General features: G+C 35.7%; 1 protein-coding gene across 9 annotated transcripts in view; it reads left to right on the top strand.

Annotated features, from left to right (window-relative positions):
- The window catches only part of LOC114334549 (endophilin-A), a 410,053-nt gene that overhangs the window by 288,950 nt on the left and 94,551 nt on the right, over positions 1-26,552 (top strand). For 7 of the 9 annotated variants that reach the window (XM_050663599.1, XM_050663602.1, XM_050663596.1 and 4 more), the window contains one exon: positions 11,871-11,971. In XM_050663599.1, the coding sequence (XP_050519556.1) occupies positions 11,871-11,971 (101 nt within the window). The remainder of the gene's footprint in view (positions 1-11,870; positions 11,972-26,552) is intronic. The other 2 variants (XM_050663601.1, XM_050663600.1) reach the window with 1 other exon arrangement.

Genomic DNA, 26,552 nt, shown 5'->3' with positions numbered 1-26,552 from the left:
AGTCTCCTTGACGTATGCCTCTTTCCACTGGTATCGGCTGTGTAGTTTGTTATTAATTCTGGCCTGTATGTTGTTTCTACTGTAGATGTTTTCAATACTCTTGATAATATCTGATGGTATATTTCGTTTATACAGGAGTTTCCAGAAACTCTACCGACAAACGAAGACAGGAGATTCCTCAGATAATTTTAAGACAATTTAACCCAATTCACCTAGTCCGAAAGTGCTTACTAGGGAAGCTAGAGCTCTTTGAAGATGGCGTCTTTTAATTAGTTTTTCTTAAATACCTCCAGAACGCTTCTAGTTAGAAAAACGAAAATTGGTACACGTATTTATCTTCTAGAGATAAATCGATTCCATCCGTTGTGAATTTCTAGTACCAGTCATAGGCGTCCGTTTTGAGTGGGGCAACGGTTATTTTATCGCATATCTTTTTTGTCTTTAACTTTTAAGGATTTTTGATACTGAATTATTTAATTGTGAGGTATTCTAGTAATAAAAGGTACTCTGGCTTTAAGTCGGTAGGATACACCGTTTTCTAGAAAAATCAATTTGAAAATTTTTCGTTTCTTGAATTTAAAAAAAAATGAAAAAAAATTTCAAAAAGAAACGGTGTATTTTACCAACTTAAAGCAAAAGTAACTTTTAGTACTGGAATACCTCATAATTTAATATTCTAGTGTCAAAAATTCTTAAAAATTAAAGACAAAAAAGTTATGCGATAAAATAACTGTTCACCTACCCAGAACAGACGCATATGCCCGGTACTAGAAATTCGCAATTAATGAAATCGGTTCATCTCTGGAGTATAAATAACGTACCAGTTTTCGTTTTCCTAAATAGTTTTTTTTATTTTTTTTTTTTGATATTCAAAAAACGAAAAATTTTCAAATTGATTTTTCTAGAGAACGGTGTATCCAATCGACTTAAAGTAAGAGTAGCTTTTAGTACTATAATACCTTACATTTTAATAATCGAGACTCAAAAATGCTTAAAAATTAAAAACAACAAAGTTATGCGATAATATAACTGTTGCCCTACCCAAACCGGACGCCTACGACCGGTACTAGAAATGTGCAATGGATGGAGTCGATTTATCTCTGGAAGATAAATATGTGTACCAATTTTCGTTTTTCTAAATAAAATCGTTGTGGAGATATTTAAGAAAAGCTAATTACCAGACGCCATCTTAAAATAGCTCTAGCTCCTTTAGGAAGCATTTTCGGACTAGACGAATTGGGTTAAATTGTCTTAAAATTATATAAGGAATCTCCTATCTTCGTTTGTCGGTAGAGTTTCTGGACACCCTGTATAACAGGTGAATTACGTCATTCAGCTCTACACGGTCGAATGCCTTTTGTAGATCTATGAAGCAACAGTAAGCCGGGACTTTGTATTCTAGTGATTTTTTCAAGACTTGCCTGACGACAAAAACTGCATCGTTACAGGATCGTTCCTGTACCTGTTACCCGGGGTAAAAAGAAGGCATACTCACAGTTCCGGAAAATGCCTCGGAATAGGACTGATTTGAAGTTGACGAACCATGCAGGAAGTATTGTAAATATGTTTAACCCGTATTCATGTAAAAAATCTCTTCTTATATGGCATATTAATGGAGAAATGCATAGAAATGAAATAGTTAGAATACTAAGACGACTCACTCAATATGCTCAAAAAAGCAAAGAAACAGCATTTATTATAAGAAAGCTCATCATATAATAATTATTGTAGACTCGAGAGGGAAAATGATGATAACTTAATATACATACATAAGTGAACTATTTAACGGCGTCAGACCAGAAGGTGAAGCCAAAGGACCAGAAAGTCTATCTATCTATAATGGCCGGGATACACGAGGCTAGTTTTTCAAGCTAGGATAGCAAGCTAGATATCCCGGTATCCTAGCCTGAGTTACTGTCCTGGCTTGGCGCATGCTAGAACGGTTTACATGTGGCTAGGAAAGTTTCAGCCAGTAGCTAGTACTATTGCGAGGTCAATAGAGCAACAAATCCACTAAAAATGGTAAATATTTCTAAAAAAACAATGTTCGAGTGAACAGATACTTTGGAAACTGTGTCAAATTGCATTGGATGAATTAACAGAAGATTTATCGAAAAAATGCGTTTTGACAACGCTGAATCACGAATACACTTATCCTTGCAATACATTTGTACAAAATTTAAATTAATCTCGGCTCTTAATTTTGGCATATTAGTTTTAGCGACACGGGGTTATCTGTTTGAACAACTAAAACAGGTTGACAATACGCACTTGCAGTTCGAAAACACTAGCTTCGCCGGCCAGACGAGGGTGGTGCACAAGCCAGGATAGTGTTACGCGAATTGACTTTTAATTATTATTAAATAAATAAAAGACTTACTTGAAATTGTTTATTTATAACACTTACAATTAACACTTATTTAACAACAATATATCTAATTTATTTTACACTTACTAACTTATTTAATTCATTTGCAAATATTTATTTATCTACTTTAAAAATAACACATAATACATTTCAAACCCGCTCACAACAACGTAACAATATATCGCGTCGAATATATTAACTGACTGGCCTGCGGACGAATTTCGGTTCTTTATATATACTTCGGCAGCGCTCGCCTCGAACGCCCTGGTAAGGACTGGCCTTTTCTCGTAACGCCGAGAAGCTTCGGAAATAAATAGGCCGGGTTGTGAGCAGCATTATAAATAATGTCACAATAGTAAAACTAGTAGAGGGGGAAGCAAGTAGCTTAACAAAATAGAACTCCATGCTATTAAACTATCCTAGCTTAAGACACTGGCTTACTGTCTTTCTCACTAGCTTACTAGCCTAAAAGCTAAGCTAGTTCTGTATACATGAAGCTAGTAATACTAGCTTGCTAGTTTAAAAGTGCTAGCTTGCTATCCTAGCTTGAAAAACTAGCCTCGTGTATCCCGGCCATAAACGAGGTTCCTACAGCCCCTGCCGCTTCTCGCGTTTTGACCGCCATCGTTTTCTGTCCATCCATTCGTCTTCTTTGATGACTCTATCTCTCATGATGTGCCGTACATTTTCTTCCCAGGCAACTGAAGGTTCTCCTCTTCTTCTTTGTTGTGGTGTGTAATTTAAAGTTTTCTTTGGACATCTATTTTCATTCATTCGTTTCACGTGACCATACTACACTAGTTGTCTCGTTTCAATTCTATCTACAGTTGAATATACAGTATTTGTCCTCCTTCTAATTGTTCATTCCTGATGTGATATTTTTGGATATACCGCACGCTCTCCGTAGATAATACATTTCTACTACTTCTATTCTTTTTCTATCTTTTTTCGTCACTATCCCATAAGTCATAAATATCTACCAAGGTACGATAGATTGCGTATATAAGATAAATATAATTATGCGTTGATATAAGACAAAAAACGAAATTGACAATCGTAGAAATACTGCATGCTGTAAAGTTGGCAAAGAACAAGAAAGCTGTTGGTTCGAAAACTAATTAACGAAAAAAACATTAAAACGTCCGTTAAGCTTTTCAGTCACGTGTACTCAACTGGTGAAATTTCACAGGGCAGATCGAAGTTTGAATTCTTAACTAAGAAAACAACGTCCGAAATACTGTAACGACTATAGATTATAAGTCTTATGAATCTTACGTATCATTCACCGTAGAATAACGAATAAGTGTGAAAAAGATCAAGGTGAAACGAATTTTGGATTTATAGATGGATTGGGAATAGACGTATAGACTACCCTAGAATAGAACCTACCTACCCAGATTGTAATATAAAAAATATCCTTTAAGAGTTTTTGTTAAATAATAAAAAAATTATTAAGTATTGTCACGGTTACTAAAATGTATCATAACAAGTTAATATAGTTTATGATGATAACTTATTAAAAATCGATTCACTATATTACCTTTTAACCTCCTTTTTGAAGAATCAAAAATCCATTTTGTATTTTAACATCAAAGCGTTCAGGTTATTGCTTTTTCAACTAAGTTAATTGCTTCATAGAAAATATATGACGCAAGCAGTGTTTTATGAGCCAAACTGTTTTATGTCAATTTTTATCAGTTCTCGACCGTCCTGTCATTAGCGTTTTACACTGTCATAATTAGTCTCTGCCGTACATTATTTATTTTTATTTATTTTTGTTTTTCATCTACATTGACGATATTCGAAATATTCGAAAAATGTATCAGGCAATTAACTATAAATAATTTATATAAAAGCAGTAACTAAGCCATCACATATTTTGTTTACTGTATTTACTTTAGATTAAATCGTATTTCTTATATTATTTACAATTAATAATGGGGCGGAGTCACGGTGAAATTAGATCCAGGATAGAGCAGGTCAGAGCCGCTTTTAGAAGGATGTCCAAAGTATTATGTAAAGGTGGACATTCACGGTCATGCCATCGTGTCAAATGGGGTGATATACAGCCAAATATTGATCGTGAGTGTTGAATCATGATCGCTTTTTTGGCTTGATGCGAAAATCAGGATTTCCATTCGCCTCGTAATCCATCGCGTCATGCCGTTGCTTGACACCAAGCCATAATGCCGTCTGCTCGTGAGTGGCGATACACCGCGTCATGCCATCGCGCCACCATCCCGTCAATATCCAAACCCACGTCCATTTTTCCTTCATTCTACGCTGAGTTCTTCTTCGGCAATCCTCGGAATCCGACATTGTGCCTCTTCACTTAACCACTTCAAATACGAAATCATAACCAATTTGGAGTGATCGAGAATGAGCTATGATTTTGGCGTCAATCCATTTGACTTACGCCATTTGGCGTATCTCCAAATGGATTGACCATGAATGCCCAGCTTAACAGAGAGCTATGGTATCGAGTCTTGGACTGTGAATAAAATCAATCTAAATCGATAGTGCTATAGAAGAATTTTAAAAGTTTCTTGGGTGGAGAAAATTCAAAACTCCACAATACTAGAACGTCTCAGCAAGATTGCTGAGATTATAAAAATCAATAAAATCAAGAGAAAGCTGTAGTATTTCGGACACGTAATGAGAGGTCCTAAATATAGGTTGCTACAAAATATTATGCAAGGGAAAATAACAGGCAAAGGCAGTCCAGGAGGAAGAAGAACTTCGTGGTTGAAGAGCTTGCGAGATTGGGATGTTGTTGATACAAACATGCTATTTAGAGTGGCAGTGAATAAAATTGAAGATAATTCCGATGGTAACCAACGTTGTGAAAAGACATGGTAAATGAAAAAGAAGAATGGGGCAGAGGAAATACACAACGCAAGGGGTGGCGTAAAACGAGAGGTATGAGAGGAAACAACCGTATTGATGGAATGAGAGGTTTGATCAACTGAGGATGAATTGTATAAGTCGGGAGTATAAGAGGCTTTGAAGAGTACAAGCAGGATATTTGGAAGATAATGTGAATGAGCCAAAACGGAGGCAGAATAAATATATTCCTCTATCAGAAGATCAAAGAGAAAAAGGTGTAATCTGCTACAGAATCTCGAAAGGGATTATCTGGGAACTGGGCTTCAAGATTGCGTGTAGCGAATTAAAGGGGAAAAGAAACACGCTACCTTCTGCCTGAGGAGGAGAGACTTCGTTTAATACGGGAGGTCTTTCCTCAGTTGGACGATAGAGGTGAAAGGGTTACCGGTTACGTTAGACGAGAACCCTTTACTGAGTTAAAACGGTGTCATGCCTGAGACGGTGAGGCTTGCTGCATCAAGATATCCGCAGGTCTTTCTGAAATTATTGAATGAACTACTGGAACATCAGCAGGACATCAGCAGTTTCCAACTCGGTTGAAAGAGGCAAAGGCTGTCTGTCGTGAAAGGTGGAGAGAAGATGTGGAAGAGATGTGGCTTTTGGTCGATATGTATTCCCAGTTCAGTATCCAAACTATACGAACTGCTGCTGAAGGGCTGCCTTGAGCGAGAGCTGGAAGAGAAGAAAGAAGAATGACCGCCAATATGGTTTTCGTGTCAAAAGGTCCACCTAGGGCACTGTATGGTTCTGCACAGAAGTGAAATAAAAATGATCAGGAAAACGGTCAACTAAGACACAACATGCATGTGACAAATACAAGACAAGACAGACAAAAATTCTAGTGATTCAGAGTTGAGTGTTAAATAAAAAATTAAGTTTTTTTCATTTAACCTGATAGTAAACTTGAAGAGGATCAAAAAATATAGAATCTATCACTACCTGAAAAAATTTCTATCCTTTCTTCTTTCTAACCTCTATTCCTCATTTTGAGCTTGGCTTAGTTTTTGCTTTAAAGTAAATATGAAAACATGGTTTTGTATAATAAAATATTAATTGAACCAGAAGATTTTGTTTCCAGTGTTGTTTTAATCCCTGAAATGTTATCAGTTTTTTGCCTGAAAACAAACCATCAAAAACATTTTAGTCGATGTTGTGAGGGCGCTACAGTATAAAAAATTTTGATTCGGTTCCAAACGAAATTTTTGGACAGAAATTGTTTAAACAATATTTTTAAACAAATTCAATGGATCACCTTTTTGCACCGAAAAATATTTTTTTAGGTTTTTTAGGGTCATTGTAAACAAAAACTGTATCTTCTCATTTTTTTCAAAAGTTGATAGTTTTCGAGTTCTAAGCGCATATAAAAGTCTGAAGAAAAATGCGAGAATACGCATGTATTCTCTTTTTGAAGCTTGAAAACTCATGTAAATTATTATTTTTGAGGTAGACAAGTGCCTAAATTGAAGTTTAAACATTCAATTTCAAGATTTTGACGAGTAATCGTCTTATTTTAATAGAGACCGTTGTTTTTTAATTGTTAGTGCGTCGCACTATTTGGCGCATCTTTGTCGCACTTATACAAATTCCCAACAAAATACTTGGCATTTATTAAAATTTTACTAGTTATTATTAACATAGTTGTTTGTTAATAATGTATTTATTTATTCAATTAATTATCGCCAATGTGCTAATCAAATACGCCTATCATATAGTGCGACAGAGACCCATCATACAGTACGACGCGCGGCGGCTTAAGTCGGGTGGAGGCGCATAATTAACAATTAAAAAACAACGATCTGAATTAAAATAAGCCCCGATTACTCGTCAGAATATTGAACTTCAAAAATAATAATTTACATATGAGATTTCAAGCCTCGAGAATGCGCATTTTTCAGATTTTAAATTGCTTACAACTCGAAAACTATCAACTTTTGAGAAAAATGACAACAGACCTTTTTTGTTTAAAATGACCTTTCTTTCTTCCCTTCTTTTTACCCTATCAGTATGTCGGATTTGGGCTAGCTATTTAAATTTCCATTCACCCATATCTTCTATTCTTTTTTATTTCCGGCCATTATTTTCAATTCCTCGAACGATTTTTGATTAACTTTTCCCGCCTCTACTACTTGCTGAATCCATTTTGTTCTTGGTCTGCCTCTTTTTCTTTTTACGATGTTTTTTGCTTCGTGGACTTTTCTTGTAATTATGTTTCATCTCCATTGCATTTATCCTGCTCTTGTGTTTCTCCAGAATTGTCGGATTTTCACTTGCATACAGCACAGTAAGTCTAACAATAAAACACTGAAAACGTTTGTTTTCTATACTTGCACAAAATTTATTACAACTATGTGACTACCGTTGTTTCGGCAGATTGCCTTTCTCAAGTGATTTAGATTACTATGGGTTTCATCATCAATGTATAGATTTGCGTGTAAAGATTTGGTATCCTTTGTTGAAATGCTTACATTGAGTGTCCCCGTTTAGGATTTTGTCCTCTTCAGGGTTTGTAGTGAATGTGATATGTAGTCAAACATGAGACAATGGCCGCAAAAGCAAACAGTCCGAAAACACACTGGGGCAAGTGTGGTGGTCCTGGTGTTCCTGGGTTATGCCGGACGGTGGTGGTCCAGAGACTATCAGACAACAGAGAAGAAAGAATTATGGAGTTGGTGTTGGTTCCATTGACATATGTGTGTACTGTCCGTGCTTTGCTCTAGACCAATCTCCCTAGAAACCATTGTACGCCAACTGGCAAAGCCAGCAGCCCTCGTCGGCGGTCAGGAGGTGGCTTTTGAGCGCGGCGTGGACAGTGTGAGTTCGAATGTAGAAAATAGTTGCGGCTATTTTCTTGGGACGAACAGGTATAATTATGCAATGAAGTTGGGAAACTGCAAAAAACCAACTTCTCCCTGTTCGGGGAAGGATGAGAATTAGATGTGGAGGGTGCGGAAGGCTAGCGGGGTAGCCTCGAGGATATCTTCGTACTCAGCCGGGAGATCGTCAATGCATGATTGCATTAGAATGGACGGTGGATGTAGTTTTTTCCGTTTGGGCTTTCGGCTGCGTACGTGGCCAGAAGAAGAACAGGAACATTTTAGAGTGTTTTGGGTGTCAGGATTGGGGACCGTTGATAACTTTTGTTGTGAAGTTCCTGTTCAGTGAGAGTATCCTCTCAGTGATTTTGGGGACGTTTGAAATGTTATGGATTTCGTTGCTGGGATATCTCCAGGGCTTGTAGTTCACTGCACGCAGGATTCTACGTTCCGCTCGCAACAACGCGCGATTTTGAATACGATTGAATAGGCAGTAAAGGCCTGATTTGTATTCGATGACGGGTCGAATATAGGTTTTATAAGTGTGTATGAGAGTCTTTCTGTGTGTCTTGCCAATTGCCCCAGCGAGAGGATTAAGGAGTCTGGCTCTATTTCTTACCCTATCTAAAGTTGCCTTTAGGTCTGCGTCCCAGTTGAGAGTCTTGGTGAACAGGACTCCCAAGTAGTTAGCAGTCGGGCTGAGCAAGAGCCTTTCTCCCATCAAACTCAGTGGGTATTGGTCGTGATCATTTCTGATGATTTTGTGTGACACAGAGGGAGCGCGAAACACAATGGTTGTTGTTTTATTCGCGTTTAGTGTGACTCTCCACTTATTGCACCATTCTTCGACCACGTTCAACAGAGTCTGTGCTCTTCTATGAATAAGTGGTGGGTTATATCGCGAGGTTGTTGTGAGCAGAGCGGTGTCGTCAGCGTACAGGAACAGACGAGTACCTGGGATATTTTTATTTGAGAGGTCACTGTTGTAGATGATGTACAACAGTGGTGCTAGGACTGAACCCTGGGGGACTCCAGCTTGTGGAGTAAAGGGGGTAGACTTGTGATCGCTTACTTTTACTCTGACAGTTCGGTTGTGAAGGTATGAGTGTACAATTTTGGTAAATTGTAATGGTAGCCCGATGTCCATAAGCTTCCGAACAAGTCCGTCGTGCCAGACCTGGTCGAAAGCTTTCTGCACATCTAGGAAGGTGGCTATGGCGAATTAACCATCGTCGATGGTTCGAGAAACTTTAGTTGTGAAATCGATTAATGCATGTTTAGTAGATTTACCGGTCTGGAATCCATATTGATATTTTGGAATGATGTTGTGGGCTTCGAGAAAGTTATTGAGCCTTTCTTTTAGGATTAGCTCAAGAACTTTTCCCAGTGTGTTTATTAGAGAGATAGGTCTGTAGGATTCCACGTCGGTTCGGGGTTTGCCTTTTTTCAAAAACATGATAGTGTTAGCCACTTTCCAAGGAGTAGGGAAGTGGCTGTTTTTGACACATGCATTGAATATTTTAGTGAGAAGAGGGATAATACTCTCAGGAAGTTTCTTGAGGCACCTTCGGTTGATGCCATCAGGTTCGGGAGCGCTGTTTTTACCTTGTTGGCAAAAGCTCTCCGTTTCCCTGTTTCTGAGGGGGTCCATGATTGGATCATAGACTGGAATGTGGTAGTTGAGAGTAATATTTACTATGTATTCTGTGTGGAGTTTAACTAAGAGATCAAAGTTTGGGTTGTCAGGAGTTTGAAAATTGTTTTGAAGCGAGTTTCTGAATGCTTCGGCTTTCCCGTCTGGGGAATTGACAATGTGATTGTTGACCAACAGATGGGATGGTTGAGATTGTTTTTGTTTCGTTAGGACTTTGAATTTGTTCCAGAATTTACTTCCGTCCCTGTAGTCCAGTTTTGAGGTAGTATCCTCCCACCGGCGAGCCGTTAGGTCGGATATCTCTCTCTTTATCCTGGCACAGATTCGGTTGTATTCTGTTTTGATTAACGGATTTCTGTTGGCCTTGTATTGGCGTAGAAGACGCCTTTTTTGTTGGATTTTGGCTATGATGTATTGTGGAAGTACCGGAGATGTATAAGTTATTTGTTTGAGTGGGATTGCGTGCGTGATAGCCTCGGTGATGAGGCTCTCAATTTGAGATGCACTTGTATCGATACTATCATTAGTGTCGAGTTCGCCTAACACAGGAAGATTTTGTGTGATGAAGTTTTGGAATTCAGTCCAGTTAGCGTGACGATAGTCTCTTATAGATTTTGGAGGGTTGGGTTGTTTCGGAATTAGTATGTCGGTATTGACAAGAATGGATACGTGACTATGGGTTTGCATTTTTTAAGTCTTTAACTGAAGAGGTTGAGGAGTGGGGAGCTGTTTGTCTCGAGTTGGTCATTCAGAATTATATCTGTATTTTTCAGTTTATTCATTTCTATATAGATTCTAATAAAGATAGCTTAAGGCCTTTATTTTGAATATGCAGAATTTGAAACTGTTCATTAAAAGAATGATTATGATCTAGAAGGTGAAGTTCATATGTAGAAGTGTCTGTTTAATGAACAGTTCCAAATTCTGCATATTCAAAATAAAGGTCTTAAGTTATCTTTATTAGAATTTATGGAAATTAATAAATTGAAAAATACAGATATAATTCTGAATGACCAACTCGAGACAAACAGCTCCCTACTCCTCAACCTCATCAGTTAAAGACTTTAAAAAGGCAAACCCATAGTAATCTAAATCACTTGAGAAAGGCACTCTGCCGAAACAGCTGTAGTCACATGGTTGTAATAAATTTTGTGGAAGTATAGAAAACAAAGGTTTTCAGTGTTTTATTGTTAGATAAGATGAACTTCCATCAAGTAACGGTCGAATACATCAATTAGCACAGTAAATATTACCAACTATTGTGTTACATATTTTTATCCTTGTCTCTTTTGTAAGTTATCTTGTTCCCAGTTTTGGGGCTAACGCATAGTATAACTTGTTTGATTTCTCTGCGCTTTATTGTTTATTTCCCAGTCTATTTTTCCGTCATTAGTAATTCTGAGTTTTTACATTTTATCTTTATTTCATGATCTTCCTTATTATCTTCTTTACCGTTGATTATCATTATGTTACTGTTTTCCTCGTGTATTTCTATTTTTAGTTCTTCTATTTGTTCTACCCATATATCCATTATCCATTAGTTTCTGCATTTTATTCTCGGAATCTGCTGTTACTACAATGTCGTCCGCATACATTAAGGACTCTATTGTTACCGGTTGTCATCTATGGTATCCTATTATTGCCTGTAGTTGGTTGGTTCTTTACTCTAGTATTTCTTAGCAATTCGTTCATTCCTAGTATGAATAGCAAAGGGTTGAGACTATCTCCTTGTTTATTACCTCTCTTCCAATTAAATTCTTCCGATTTTCCCCCTGTTATTTGTACTTTTCCTTTTACCTCTTTGTGCTAAATGACTCAACAAACCTAAAAAACATATTTTCTGGAGCAAAAAAGGTGATCGATTGAATTTGTTTAAAAAAATTGTTTAAACAATCTCTGCAAAAAAATTTCGCCCGACATCCTTCTGATTCGTATAAAGAAGACATGTTTGAACAGGAATCCGCAAAGAAACCGAATCAGAAATTTTTCATACGGGATCTGCCTCACAACAGGGACTATTTATTTCGCCGTAGAAACCAATCCTGTGCCCTTATATTACTTGTTATTGTCATTAGAATTTTAGATTTTAAGGCATTTGTTTAGAGCATGAATTAATTCCGCATGTTTGGCCTGTTACTCTACATAACAGGATCAAATATTCCAGATGACGAGATTAGAATGGCGGAGGAGAAGTTCGCTGAATCCCTACAACTTGCTCAAATGGGAATGTTCAATTTACTAGAAAATGACGTAAGTATATCTGCTTTGTCATATATTTAATATCTGTTTCCAGGGGCCAGGGGCGTATCCAGATGTAATCATTAATATTTGTGGTAAAAACTTTACTAGGTGGTAGTAATAGCTTTTGTTATGAAACGGTATATATTTTACGTACAGTGGAACCCCGATAACTTGGATTAATCGGGACCTCGGCCGATCCGGGTTATCGAAAATCCGGGTTAGCCGGAGAAAATGGTAAAAATTAATAAAATACGGTATACTTACAGATAAACTCCGTTATATAATTGAAATAACATGAAATATATATGCATAAAAGTGCAGTGATCCAGTGATAGATAGTTGGCGTATTCCATGACGTGCTGATTCTTGAATAATTGGTCCAGGCACTGGTAAACCACGTTCGCGTTCCGCACAAAACCACACATACAAAGCGTCATCGAGAGTCTCATTTTTAGCTTTATTAACTTTGCACGGATTATCCAAACTGTCTTTTGTTATCATTTTGAAATAAAATTCTTCAATTTTAGTTCTATTTTTCTTCCAATCCGATACTGTAGATGTACCGACACCATATGCTGCTGCAATTGTTTTTAAAGATTCGCCTTTATCAATTCTACCTAATGCTTCTAGTTTTCTTTCCATCGTCACTACAATATTTTTACGTTTTGTTGCCATTACGTAGACAAAAAAACACGCAAACACAAAATCTGAATAGATTTACGAACGATTACAGAACGAAAGCAAACAATACGACTGTACTACACACAATACGGTCTCAATCGCAACGATGTTATGTTTTTTAATAACAGTGAAGACTAGACCATTGTTTAAAAAAGAATTTTTTAATAGTCGTTTAGTCTTTTTTAACCAATGCTGACAGTTTGAAATAAATAAAGGATACTACAGGTGCCTGTTGTTTCCGATAACCCCAGAGAATGAACGTCGTGTGCCATGAGTCATTTTTACTATCGTATATGTAGTTCAAATTACACAAATACCCATTATCTCTCAAATATTATATTACATACATTTTTATTGTTGAAATGTTTGTCTGATAAAAATCGGTCCGGGTTAGCCGGACTTCCGGGTTATCGGGGGCCGACTTATCGGGGTTCCACTGTACTTCTTCTTTTTCTTCGTTCTTGTATGTAGGCTTTAAAGCCCGTTTCTTCTGCAATATTAGCCTCCTAAATTGTTTAAATTATCGCACCATTTTTTTCTTGGTCTGCCAATACTTCTTCGTCCATTTGGTGACTTATCTCGTGCTATTCGTACTATCCTACATATCTACCATTCTACTAATGTGTTCGTTCTACTCCTGTTTCCGTTTTGTCACCCATCCCTTTATGTCTTCTACATTGCGTGATCTTCTTATGTTTTCGCTTCTCTCCCTATCCAACAGATTTTCCCTGATATTCGTCGAAGTATTTTCATCTCTGTTGTTTCTAGTAGTCGTCTCGTTTTAGATGTGTCAGTTCTTGTCTCCGCCGTGTATGTCAATATACATAGGTCTAATTGCTGCTTTATAGATTCTTGCTTTTGTGTCTTGTCTTAGGTGTTTGTTCTTCCAGATTGTGTCATTAAGAGATCCCCGCTTTACTTGCTTTTAAGCTTTGTTGTCGTACTTCCTCTTCAACATCTCCGCAACTGGTTATATCTATTCCCAGATATCTAAACCTTGCTTCCTGCTTTATTATTTTCCCATCAATTTCGATTTTACATCGTAGTGGGTAGTTAAATGTTGTCATACATTTGGTTTTTTCTGCTGATATTATCATATTGTATTTCTTAGTTGTTGTATTGAATATGTGTGATCTTTGGAGATCGTCTTCTGTCTCGGCGATTAATGCGGCGTCGTCTGCATAACATAATATTTGGATTTCTTTGTTCCTCATTCTGTAACCATGACCTTTACGTACTGCTTCTATTATTTCGTCCATTATTATATTAAAGAGAAGTGGTCTTAACGAGTCGCCTTGTCTGACTCAGCTGTGTACTGGTATAAACTGTGTTAGTTTTGCATTTATCTTTATTTTACGTACAATTCAGATAAACCAGGAAGGTTGGGTTGAAAAGGTAGAAAACTTAATGTAATCAATTTTATACAGGGTATTTTGAAGACTAGGTCTGAATTTGAATTGTATTTATTTCAGTTTCCTTCTTTTTCTCCTTGTTCTACCCTCTTTTATCCACTTTTCTCCCTCTAGTATATTGCTGAATACTTCCATACAAGATATGGCTCTTCTTTTTCTTAAGGTGTCTATCCGTTCCGAATGTTGGCAATCAGCATGGCTATCCTAACTTGGCTTGGAACTATTCGGAATAATCCGGTTGTAGACGTATTGAACCACTTTCTCAGGTTTTCACACCAAGATATTCTTCTACTCGCTGGTGCTCTTTTTCCAAGTATATTTTTCGGAAGAATGAGTTGCAACAAGCCATACATCTGTTCATTTGTGATAACATGGCTAAGATCAGGCACGTAGCCAAGGGAGGGGTTCATGGGGTCCGGACCCCTCCCAAAACTGTCTCGGCTTTGGTACCAAGGCAGCAAGTTTATCCCAAGTCATTATTATTTTTTTTTTGGAAAAGTGAACGAAATTATTATTTAACAATAAAAAACTGAAAACGTTTGTTTTCTATACTTCCACAAAATTTATTATATCTAAGTGACTACAGCTGTTTCGGCTTCAGTTGAAGATTAAAAAGGCAAACACATTGTAAACTATATTACTTGAGAAAGGCACTCCGCCGAAACAGCTGTAGTCACTTAGATATAATAAATTTTGTGGAAGTATAGAAAACAAACGTTTTCAGTTTTTTATTGTTAGATAAAATGAACTTCCATCAAGTAACGGTCGAATCCATCAATTATTTACGAAATTATTATTATTTTTTACTAGGATTATTTCTATTTTTATTCAGTATACGTATCAATTTATATCCAATTTAAACATCAGATTTACCAAAAACGAAAGTATTCTATCAGCATTTCAATTTTTTTTACCGTTTACTTTTTATAGAAGACCAAGTGTATCTACTCTTTTCTATGGAATCCTATATTTCGTTAGTAGTCACTAACATCACCAGGGACGCTAAAATGATATTAAAGATACAATGTATCTGTAGGTATTAAAAACAACTTACTAGGGTGACATTGTCGTCATATACATATGTAGATGTTATATCTTACCCTAGTAAGTTGTTTTTAATACCTAATTTCACCATTATAGCTTTAATATCATTTTAGCGTCCCTGATGATGTTATTGGCTACTAACAAAATATAGGATTCCGTTCTACATTCCGATTCCGTACATTCTATCTTGCACTTAGTAAAAATAATTTGAAAAATTTTAAAAATGTAAGTTTTACATGGTTAAAATATTTTAAATTTAGAAATATTTGTCCGCAGATTTCTCGTTTACACTGTACACAAAAGTTTGTTGTCATTCTTCTTAGACGGCTAGTAGGGCATAACTAGCATACTGTCCGTTTTCTTTCGATAGGATTATTCGGTTGAGAAACTGATTGTTTATTTAGGATTTCGTTTATGTCCTGTCGAATATTGCGCCGTAAATTTAATATGTTTAATCTTTTGCGCATCTATGACTCAGCAAGGCTTTTGCCCAAATCAAACATAGACTGATAGTGGAAAACTGGCTTCCTATTTGCTTTGCGCGAATTATGGAAATATATCACATATGATTGATAGAACATACTTATGTTTATTATCCCTTAAAAAACACACAGTATCCATGGTAATGATACGGTTGCTACCATGGACCGATTTTGTCAATACCTTCACTTAAAAATTAGTAAGAGGTAATCCTCCGGTATCGAAGTTTTTGCCAAGATAGGGACTGGCATCAATCATATATTTGGAGAATGAATCGCAAAGCATAGCAATCTTTATGCTTGTACATAGACGGCTTATGTATCTATCGTTAGCGTCGTAATATTTACGACAGGATACCTAATTCACACACTTCTGCACAAAATTTAACTGACATTTTTACACCAACTTTACTCTAGTACTAAAGACCTCTGGAACCCTAGTTATTGGGATTTTCCGTTGCTCAAAAATTTCGCAGAAAATAATGCGGCGTCGTATATTTTAAGAGTATTGGTATTCTAGGGTTAAAATAGTTTTTTCAAATTTTGCATATGGATCTAAAATGTATTCTGAATATTTTTTCAATACCTTACCGCCCAATCGAACGAAAAATTTGAGTTGTGTTTGGACCCCCCCCCCCTCAAGCACATTTCCTGGCTACGTGCCTGGCTAAGATATTCTAATTTGCACTCTTTGATTGTGTTAACAAGGCTGTATATTGTCACCAATGTTGTTTAATCTTTACGCTGAAACAATCTTAAATGAAGTCTTGGAAAACGCAAAAGAGGGAATACTCATTAATGGTATGCTTATGAACAATATCAGATACGCAGATGACACCTTGTTGCTGACTGGATCAATTGAACATCTTCAAGCGTTATTGAATCGAATGGTGGCATTCTGCGCGATATATGGACTCAAACTCAACGCAAGAAAAACAAAGTTTATGGTTATTAGTAAACAGGCAGCCGTAAATAATAATAACTATAACGTAACAATCGGTAATGACTCAATTGAACGAGTAAGTAATCTTGTATATCTGGGTACTCATATTAATGAAAGCTGGAACCCTAGTACAGAAATAAAAAGTAGAATTGCCAAAGCAAGAACAAGTTTTATGAAATTTAAGAAAATCCTGTGCAGTCATGATCTAAATTTGGAACTTCGCATAAGAATGGTCCGATGTTATATATTCCCAGTACTACTTTACGGGGTTGAAGCATGGACACTGACAGAATCGCTTTTAAAAAACCTAGAAGCATTTGAAATGTGGGTCTACCGCCGTATTCTGAAGATCAGTTGGGTAGAAAGAGTCACAAACGAAAGGGTTTTGCAACGTTTGAATAAAAGTTGCGAAGTAGTGAACACGGTTAAAAGGCGCAAATTGGAATATTTTGGTCATATAATGCGTCACCCAGAAAAATATGACATACTTCACCTTGTCATGCAAGGTAAAATAATGGGAAAAAGAAGTGTGGGCCGCCGTACAACTTCTTGGCTTAAAAACCTACGCCAATGGTTTGGGAAAACTAGAACTGAACTATTTCGTGCGGCTGTAAATAAGACAATGATTGTTAATATGCTGCGCAACATGAGAGCCAACGATCGACAAGCGGTCTCGGCACCTTAAGAAGAAGAAGATTGTGTTAACAATTTCGATTTCCTTGTCCATTCTACGTAGGACTTCGACATTAGTCACACCATCTATCCTTTTGAGCTTTCATAAAGAAGCTGCAGAAAGTTTCAAATCCTGTACTCCGTATAATATCGTAGAAAATACATAGCATTTGATGGTAGAGATTTTGGTACCAAGCTGTAAATCGTGACTTCTGAAAAGAGACTTCATTCCGAACGCTGATCTTGCTTTTCCTATGCGTTGTTTTATTTCAATAGAGTGGTTTCATTGTCTGTTCATATTGGTACCAAGGTATGTCTAGTCGTTTACCCTGTCAATTCGCTGTTGGTTAACTAAAAGCCGCATATTTAATATTTCGCACTTACTGACTACCATGTAGCTTGTTTTTTTTTTTTCGTATTGAGATCCACTCTATGTTCTCTTCTTATAGGTATCTGATATGTGCTTCATTATTGTTTGTAAACCATTTAAGCTATCTACAAAAACTACTGTGTCGTCGACATATCTAATATCGTCTACTAAGACGTCTTCCTGTAGTTTTCCCAGTGCTTGCTCGAGACATGTTCAGAGTACATCTTAAAAAACACCGGGGACAGAATGCATCCTTGTCTAAGTCCTCTATATAAGGGGATTGTCTCTGTCAACTGATCATCCACTTTAATGTTGGCTGGGTCGTAATATAAATTATAATAATTATGATAATATTCTTGTGCTTATCATATTTCACAGTCGCTAGTCGGCTCAATCAAATGCCTTTTTCTAGTCGACAAATCACACATATACGTCACATCCGCGCACCTGTGCCGTGCACAGCGAATAGAACCTCTCGGATGCTTAAGGCATCGCGGAATCCAAATTCTGTCCATGACACTTACTCATCGCATTTATAATAATTATTATATTCTGCTGTGAATAACTTTTAAAAACGTTTTAAGTGGTTCATTGCGCTAATTATTCTACAGTCTTCTGATGTCTTTGCATTTTGTTTTGCTCTACTTACAAAGGTTGACTTTAACCAGTTTTAAGGATTTTTCCAGATACATATCTTTTGTTAAGTATAGTTGTTATCCAGTTTATTCCCTGTTCATCCATAAGTTTCAGAAATTCTGTCAGGCACTACAGTTTACCGTCTTTAGTTTTGTTAGTGTAAATAATTTAGTATAAATAAATTAAAATAAAACTAAATAAAATTTTTAAAGTCATTAATAAATTCCCCATATATAGTGGTAAAATTGACAAATGTTTAACCAATAAAGTTTTCTTCTACATACATAAACACGCCACTGAGAACTGCAATAACCTTGCGAAATTTTACCGTGAGTCTTCAAAAATTAATAAAACCGTTATATAATACATCATAGGAGATTACGAATATGAGATTAACCTTCTTTACGACACTTGCAACTAAAATGTACTTTTATTCGAATGCATTGGCGTGGAAATATTATTTTTTCTCGTTGTTACCGATGCACACATTATTTACCATTTCTTGTCCGTTTATTTTATTTTAATCATATTAACAGTTTTCACATGTTGTTAATGTGTTTTCAGTTGCCTTTTTATTTCTTGTAATTTGTTATTGAGACTGACATATCCATATTTGCCTTGTTTTTCCTGTCTGTTTGATCTCAACCATAATTGGCTGTTTTATTTCAGTCTTCCTGTACAGCCAAATGAGTTAAGAATAATTTATTGTATGTTCCTAATTATTTTCTTTCACTTTAAATTCTCGTATTATCCTCAAACAGAGAAGATATCAGATATATCAAGCAGGAATACAGCCATTTGTTTAGTTGAAGTAATAGTAAGTAAAGGTAACATATAGAGACTAAAGCTACAGGCAGTTTTCCACCAAAACTTTGTGTGAAAGGAGAAAACTTTACTTTGGGAAAAATTCGTCATTGGAGCATCACTGTTTGGGTTCAAGACTAACCAATACAAAAGGTAGAGAACATAAATATGCGCTTTCGAAGTCTATGAAGAGATGATGTGTGTCGATCAATATTTAGTCTATCGTTGACTTCTTCCTGGAGAAGCCACATTGGTATTTGCGTATTTGCTTTTTTTATATAATGGTACATTAATATCGCTGTTCCATTTCGCTGGTTACTTTTACTTTTTCGTGACCGGACATCAGAGCTGTGCGGTACATATTTTCAATATGATGCAAGTCTTCGAAATGCCGCCCCTTAAGTATTATAGAAACTTAACTTTTATTTTTATTAAACGAACCTACACAAAATGAAGGCCAACTTTTATTTTAAAAGCAAAACATACTTTACATTAAATGAAATATGTATAATATTAACATTAAATAACATTTACAAAAATTACAATTTTGCCCTTCTTTACTGACTTTAATTTTGGCAAACTCGTCAATCAGATTGGTTAAGGTAGTGAGGACTGTATACGGCTTTTCATTCACAGTCATTTGTTTCGAGCTTCTGTCATATGTCGTTTAATTCCTCTGTATATTAATATTATACACAGATTATACAACATATGACAGAAGCTCGAAACAAATGACAATCGATGAAAAGCCCTATTGAAATAAGTACTATATATTTTAGTTTTGTTTGTCTTATGGAGTTTAGTAAATAGTTTTTATAATTTTTAATTTTGCAAAACTTTACCCACTAGCTACCGAGACACTGAGACAGAGAGTGTTAATAAAATTCTTAGTGGTACAACTATATTTGGTAGGTATAAAGAAATTAGGTTAGCTTGGCACAAATAGTTCAAAATCTCAAAACCTTAAAAAAAGGTTTCATTGATATGGTTATGGTATAATTTGAGATATATCACGCAGTTTTTCTAGATCATTTGACTCTATATGCTATTCTTATTCTTTTTCTATTGAAAGTATTGAATGAAGATTTATACAATATTTTTTTAGTGTTTTATCATCTATTTTCCTCCATTAAAAATAAAATTTAAAATTTGTGTTATGAATATCAAGAAAAGAAAATCGGCCAATTAAAGAATTAATGGTAATGTCTAAAGTATAGATGAAACATTATTTATTTTAAATTTATCTTCCTCTTTTAAGAACTCATCCACAGATTTTTCGTAATCAAGTTGGCGGTTTTTTCTCCTGGCTCGAATTTCATTTTCAGCTGGAAATTCGGAACTTATATCAAGATTTTCTGCAATTTCATTAACTATAATTTTCATTTGGTCTTAGCCAGATTGTCTGTCACTTTTCATTTTTTTTCCCTATGGTAGGGGAGCCCAAGCGGGAATTTTTGCAGTTAGTCGAGTGCGTCAGATTATCATATGAGGAGGAACCTGGTATCCTGCAGATGTACCTCTACCATATTGGCTTTAACACAGGGAAGTTCGTTAAGGAGGGCCCGAAAAAAAATCTATCCTTAAAAATACTCGAAATTGTCAGATTAAGATAAGGTAAGTTAAGTACATTCAAAAGAGTGTATATTTCAAAAATCTGACGATTTGAGCGGGGCGTAAGGAAATGGGTGAGCCAAAAAGTTTCACAAAAACGCGAATATTTCGCGAAATGAACATCAGATCAAAAAAATAAAAAATACATCTTCAATATTTTTCAAAAATCTATCGAATGATACTAAACATGACCCCCACGAATAGGGGTGGGGGTAAATTTAAAATTTTAAATACAAACCCCGCGATATTTCGCAAAATGAACATCAGATCGAAAAACTGCAAAATACACTTTCAAAATGTTTTTTGAAAAATCGATCGAATGGTACCAAACACGACCCCCACGGAGGTGGGGGGGGGGTGGGGGTCGTTTACTTTAAAATCTTAAATGGGACCCCCAAATTTTTATTGCAGATTTGGATTCTTTACGTAAAAATAAGCAACTTTTATTCGAGACCTTTTTTTTGAATTATGGATAGATAGCGCTATAATCGCTATAATCGGAAAAAAAGATTGTTGGAAATGGAAAATTAAATTAAAAAATGGAAAGTCCCCACTAAAATGGAAAATTTAACTTAACTTTTTTTGGTTTTAGGACCTAATAATCACAACCCAATAGGTCCCCATAACGCGACCGAGTGACTGCAAATTTAACATACTTTGCTCCCCTACCACTAGTTTCTGTTAACATTTTTATACAATCTGACAAATTGATAGTTACATTAAATTTTACATCTTCGAGACTGAATTTATATGAAATACAATATCATGCCAAAGAACTACACCGCATATAAATTTATAATTTTTAATACTTTTTGCTAATACTCGTGCTTGTGCTTTGACTTTAGTTTCTGGATCTTTATTGATATCTTCTATTGTTTCGAATAAGGCATCATATATTTCACAAAATTGAAATCTTAAAGATTTCAATGCATCTATTCGACTTGACCATCTAGTAGCACTTAACGGTTTTAGAGTTAGTTTGTTGTGAAACACGTTTTTTCAGAAATTCCCAACGCTTTGTAGAACCAGAAAAAAAGTGTATAGTTCTTGTATAATACAAAAAAAGGTTTTTATTTCTGTAGAAGAAGACGCTGCGTCATTTATAACTAATTTTAAAGAGTGGCATGCGTAGGGCACGTAAAGCGCTCTCGTAGTAGTTCTCGCTCTTTCAAGTAGTTATTTTATTTTGCACACCCTTTTTTATTCCTTTCATATCGGTCCCGTTATCATAGTGTAGCGTGATTAGTGTAATTACTTCTAATTACAATAAAACTAGCGGTTCGTAATTTATATACGACTTTATTTATATTTATACAAGTTTACTTTACAAACTTTAGCTTAAGACTAAACTCTAATAACAGCGCGCTCCGCTTAAATAGCCAATAGGTCCTGTTCTCGAAATGTCTACATATCCCTCGGCCTAATGAATATTCTGGAGATCTTCACTCACAGCGCCGTCGCTTCTGTGACGTCACGGCTACTGTTATTCCGACGGTTGGAATTCTCCCAAGCCGGGGACTGTTTATTGCGCCGATTCGAAACTCTTTCGTTACAATAGCCTTGTCCTCTAAGCCATTATAACTCAAGATCTAACTTTTCCCAATTTGTCAAAATAAGTTCTGTTAAACCTTCACTTGTTCTAACAAGATTTAAAAGCGGTAACTCTTTTCGGCAATGCGAGCTGTTCAATATGACTTACTTCTGGTATACAATCGGCGATTATCGAAAAATATTTAGCGATATTTGCTATTTCGACAATTTTGTTTAAAATAATATTACCCATTAAACTTATCAATTATTCATCTTGCCTATTGTTGCTTAAATAAGTCAAAAACCACGTATCAGACTCTCTTTGAACTATCCTGATATGTGATATGTTCATCCATTACTGAATCAAACTCGGAGAGCAATTGTACTAACTTAAAAAAGTTTCCAATATTAAGTTGAAACAAATGATCAGGTGTTCCACGAACATCTAAATATTGTGAGGCCAAAAGTCTAATTCTTTTCAAAACTTCTCTCCAATTATGTTGAATTTTATCCATTATTATATTAGATTTTACTGATTATGCCGCCCCCTTCTGATGCCGCCTGATGCGGCTGCCTCACCGCATCATAGCACGGCACGGCCTTGCCGGACATCATCACCGGACACCGGATCATTAGCATTTATAGAATAGGGCTAAGTCGGTTCCATCTTTGTTGGCTAGCCACACATCTTCGAGGATACACCGATAAGGACAGTTTCTGCATTTAAGAAGATATTCCATATTCTGTGTTCCTCCACAATCACAGTTCACATCATCTTAGTCTGTTTCCCTCATTTTACCATATTTGATTTTACTAGAGCTACCCCGTTCTTATCCTATTCATTCTTTTCCACGTTTTAAAGTCTAGAGATTGGTCGCTGCATTGAACCTGGGAAAGCCGCTGTTCCAAGGAAGCTTTTCCTGGATTTTAGTCGCTTCCGTGGTATTCGAGCTTTGTATAGGGCATGCCGCTCGTCCGCGATCTGTTTAATTTTCCCTATGTGCCCTGCAACACCTCTGCGTGTTGAGGTTCCTGCAAAACATGCTGCTTTATATAGATTTCAGAGTGGCGTTGGTTTCATGCACCCCATTACTATCCTGCATGTCTCGTTTAGCGCAGTATCAACTGCTTTGGTGTCAGCAGATCTGCCCCAAACTGAGCACGCATATTCCGCTGGTAATTTATTGACGGTCCGCACAAAACTAGCTCACGGTCCGGATGCGGTCCGCTAACTGGTGACCCCTGGTCTAATGGATATCATGGTTCACCTCTCCTATATCCCTCAAGTTTTCCTTAAAATGTTCTGTCCACGTTCTTAGTATTACTTGCTGTTGTCAATATATTACCCTTCTAATCATCCTTATACACCGTTGTTTTCGGTTTGAATTATTTTCTGCTTTTATTCAGTTTCTGGTAAAACTTTCTTTTCTTTGTTTATTGTTCAAAAGTTCTTAAAAGCTTAAAATCAAAATTAAAAATTTGCCACAGATCAAAAAAACTTTTTTTAAATCGTTGTTTTTTTTCAAATTTTAGGACCAACCAATATACTACATGAGTTAAACTCATTTTTGTAAAGTTTATTCGAAAGCGTGAATTTAGAGTTTCTAGCAACTTTTGCCACACTCCCTATTTTCATATATGACTGAATACTTTTTGTTTCTAAGCAACACTTTTATGTTGTGGGCCGAATATTACAAACCTTATATAATATAAAGCTTGGAGCAGCGAAAGAAAATATTTAATCTATAGAAAATTTCTTTTATATCAGTTTTTATTTTTACTTAGGAACTTTATGGGCCCGTTGATAACTTTGCCAACTTAGCAGCTGTTCATGTAAAAGTATCGTCTCTCCTTTTAAATTTACAGTTCGGTAATGAAACTGTATGTAAAAAGTTTAATAAAAAATCCGAATGTTTTATGAACAAAAAACCTTAAAAATCAAAACGGCAACTGGTGTATGTTTTCAAAAAACTGATAGTGTGTAAAAACTTTATTAAAATTCAGCTAAGTACTTTCAGCATATCAAAATGCCATCATCGCGAGACGATAGCTCTGATGATGGCATTTTGATATGCTGAAAGTACTTAGCTGAATTTTAATAAAGTTTTTACACACTATCGCACCTCGAATCACCTTGTATTACAACATAGGTGAAAAAATGTGTGTAACCTAACCTGAATGAAGACTATGGTGAAAAATAAGAACTTTTTGCCATTGTTTTTATTTTTCATGAGTGGAGGTGAACCAAAGGGATCGACACTCATATATTTTCCTTTTTCTTGCACTTCTCAAAGATATTTGTTACTATAGAAGTACCTAATACAAACTTAACCTTCTAAAATAAAAAGAAAATAATAAATATATAATTTAAATAAACAATAAATTATGTATAGCAGAAAAATTGATTACCACTGGATACGCCTATATTTTATCGACCTGTGCGTTTTAACATAACAAACTTTGCATTGTGATTGTGACGATAATGACCAGTATTGGCAATATACTGGTAGAAATGTTATCATACAATCCAATACAATCGTTTGTAAAATAAAAGGGTTGAACACAAAGTGAATAGTTGAGTATGTACCCCGACGTTATAAATTACTGTAAACTGTGGCAAATGTAATATATTATGTATATGTGTCTGGTATTTTTGATGTGTTACTTTATATTTTGTAATTAGAATTTTTTTGTGTCAACAAAAATTATAATTTTTGGCAATTTTTTTGTTCGTTGCTACTTCAGTCTTACCTCCCTTTTAAAATCTAAGGATGTAGTTTTATCACCTATAAATAAATCATCCCAAATTTTGGCATATGCAGACGACGTGAACCTAGTTGCCCGCACAACACGCAAGCTAGAAGAAATGTATACCATTTTCTCAAATGCCTAAAAAAATATGGGCCTGCAAGTAAGTCAGGAGAAAACTAAGATGCTGATATCAATACCCAACAATAGAGCCAGAAACGTCGGTCACCAATTCACGGTTGAAGTGATGGACAAATGCACATACTTAGGCTCCCTGATCACCAAGGAGGACGTCATAACGGTTGAAATCAAGCGAAGGATAATTCTAGCAAACAAATGCTATTTTGGACTGAGTAGACATACATGAAAAGCACAAACTTAAGCCAAAAAACAAAAATAACCATATACAAAACCCTTATAAAACTAGGAAGACTAAGATGAGCAGGACATCTAGCAAGATCACAGCAGAACAACCCTTCTAGAAGAATTCTTATGCCACAACCTGTGGGAAGTAAAAATAGGGTAGGACAAAACCCAGATGGAAGGATGGTATATATGAGAATGGTAGAAAAGTCTCATAAGGGAGGTAATTTTTTTTAATGGTGGGAGCCCAAGGACTAATTGCTTTTAAATATTTTCTGATAGAAACGTATGGACCGGAATTTATGAGGAAATGTGGATTTAGTGCGATCTTTAATGCTAATAAAACCTCTTGATGTCTTTATAACATTTTTTTTTTGCATTCTTTAACAATAAATCGGTCAGCTAAGGGTTAGGTAGTATAAAGCAAACCTGGAGAAAAGCAAGTAAGTATAAGATGTAATTTTAAGTGTTTATTCCTGTTATTTTTCGCAATCATTAAAAATGTCTCTAAATAAACTTTCAAAATGTTCAAAACTTTGTGTTCAATTCTGACCTGTTTACTAACTTTTATTAAGGAAAAAGGTTCCTAATCTGCTTGTATGTTGGAATTGAAACATCCGATCTACTGGACAAAATTTTGTTTAGTTTATTTTATTTATTTTTACGCGATTTATTTACTTCATCAGGATTTAGTGTCTAGTTTGTCCAAACCTAGGTTTTTAAAATGGTTAACTTTTGTAATCGGCTCAATTTTGATAATTAGTTCCATAGGGCCAACGTCTTGTTTACTAACCGCAAGTAACGTTGTCTTTGATGTATCTATGCCAAGTTCGTTATTGAAGCGAATTATCTAGTGACTCGATCTATAAGGAATTGAAGATCTTCGATACTTTCAGCCATGATCGCGGTATCATCTGAATATCTCATGTTGTTAGTTAATAATTTCTCCCCCAATTCGAACTCCACATTGCCCTTCCAAGGCTTTGTTAAAAATATTACTTCCGAGTACATGTAAACAAAGTTGGGGATAACACACAACCTTGTCTGGCACCTCTTTGAATGAAAATATTGTTTATTTTTTTGCCGTCTTTTCATAATAGAAGCTTATTGATTCTAATGTAGATGTTGTAAACGTCTCAGAGCTTTATCATATATTCCAATCATTTCTAGATACTCAAACAACCTATGATGTTGGGCACTATCAAACGCCTTTTTAAAATCTATAAACCAGACGTAAATTGGATTCTGTACTTCCCATAATCTTTGAAGTAATGTTAGCATTGAGAACAAAGCTTCC

This window comes from Diabrotica virgifera, chromosome 10 (genome assembly GCF_917563875.1).
Source record: "Diabrotica virgifera virgifera chromosome 10, PGI_DIABVI_V3a".
Classification (NCBI taxonomy): domain Eukaryota; kingdom Metazoa; phylum Arthropoda; class Insecta; order Coleoptera; family Chrysomelidae; genus Diabrotica; species Diabrotica virgifera.
Note: the sequence above shows the minus strand (reverse complement) of the source record. Positions and strands in the feature narration are given on the sequence as shown.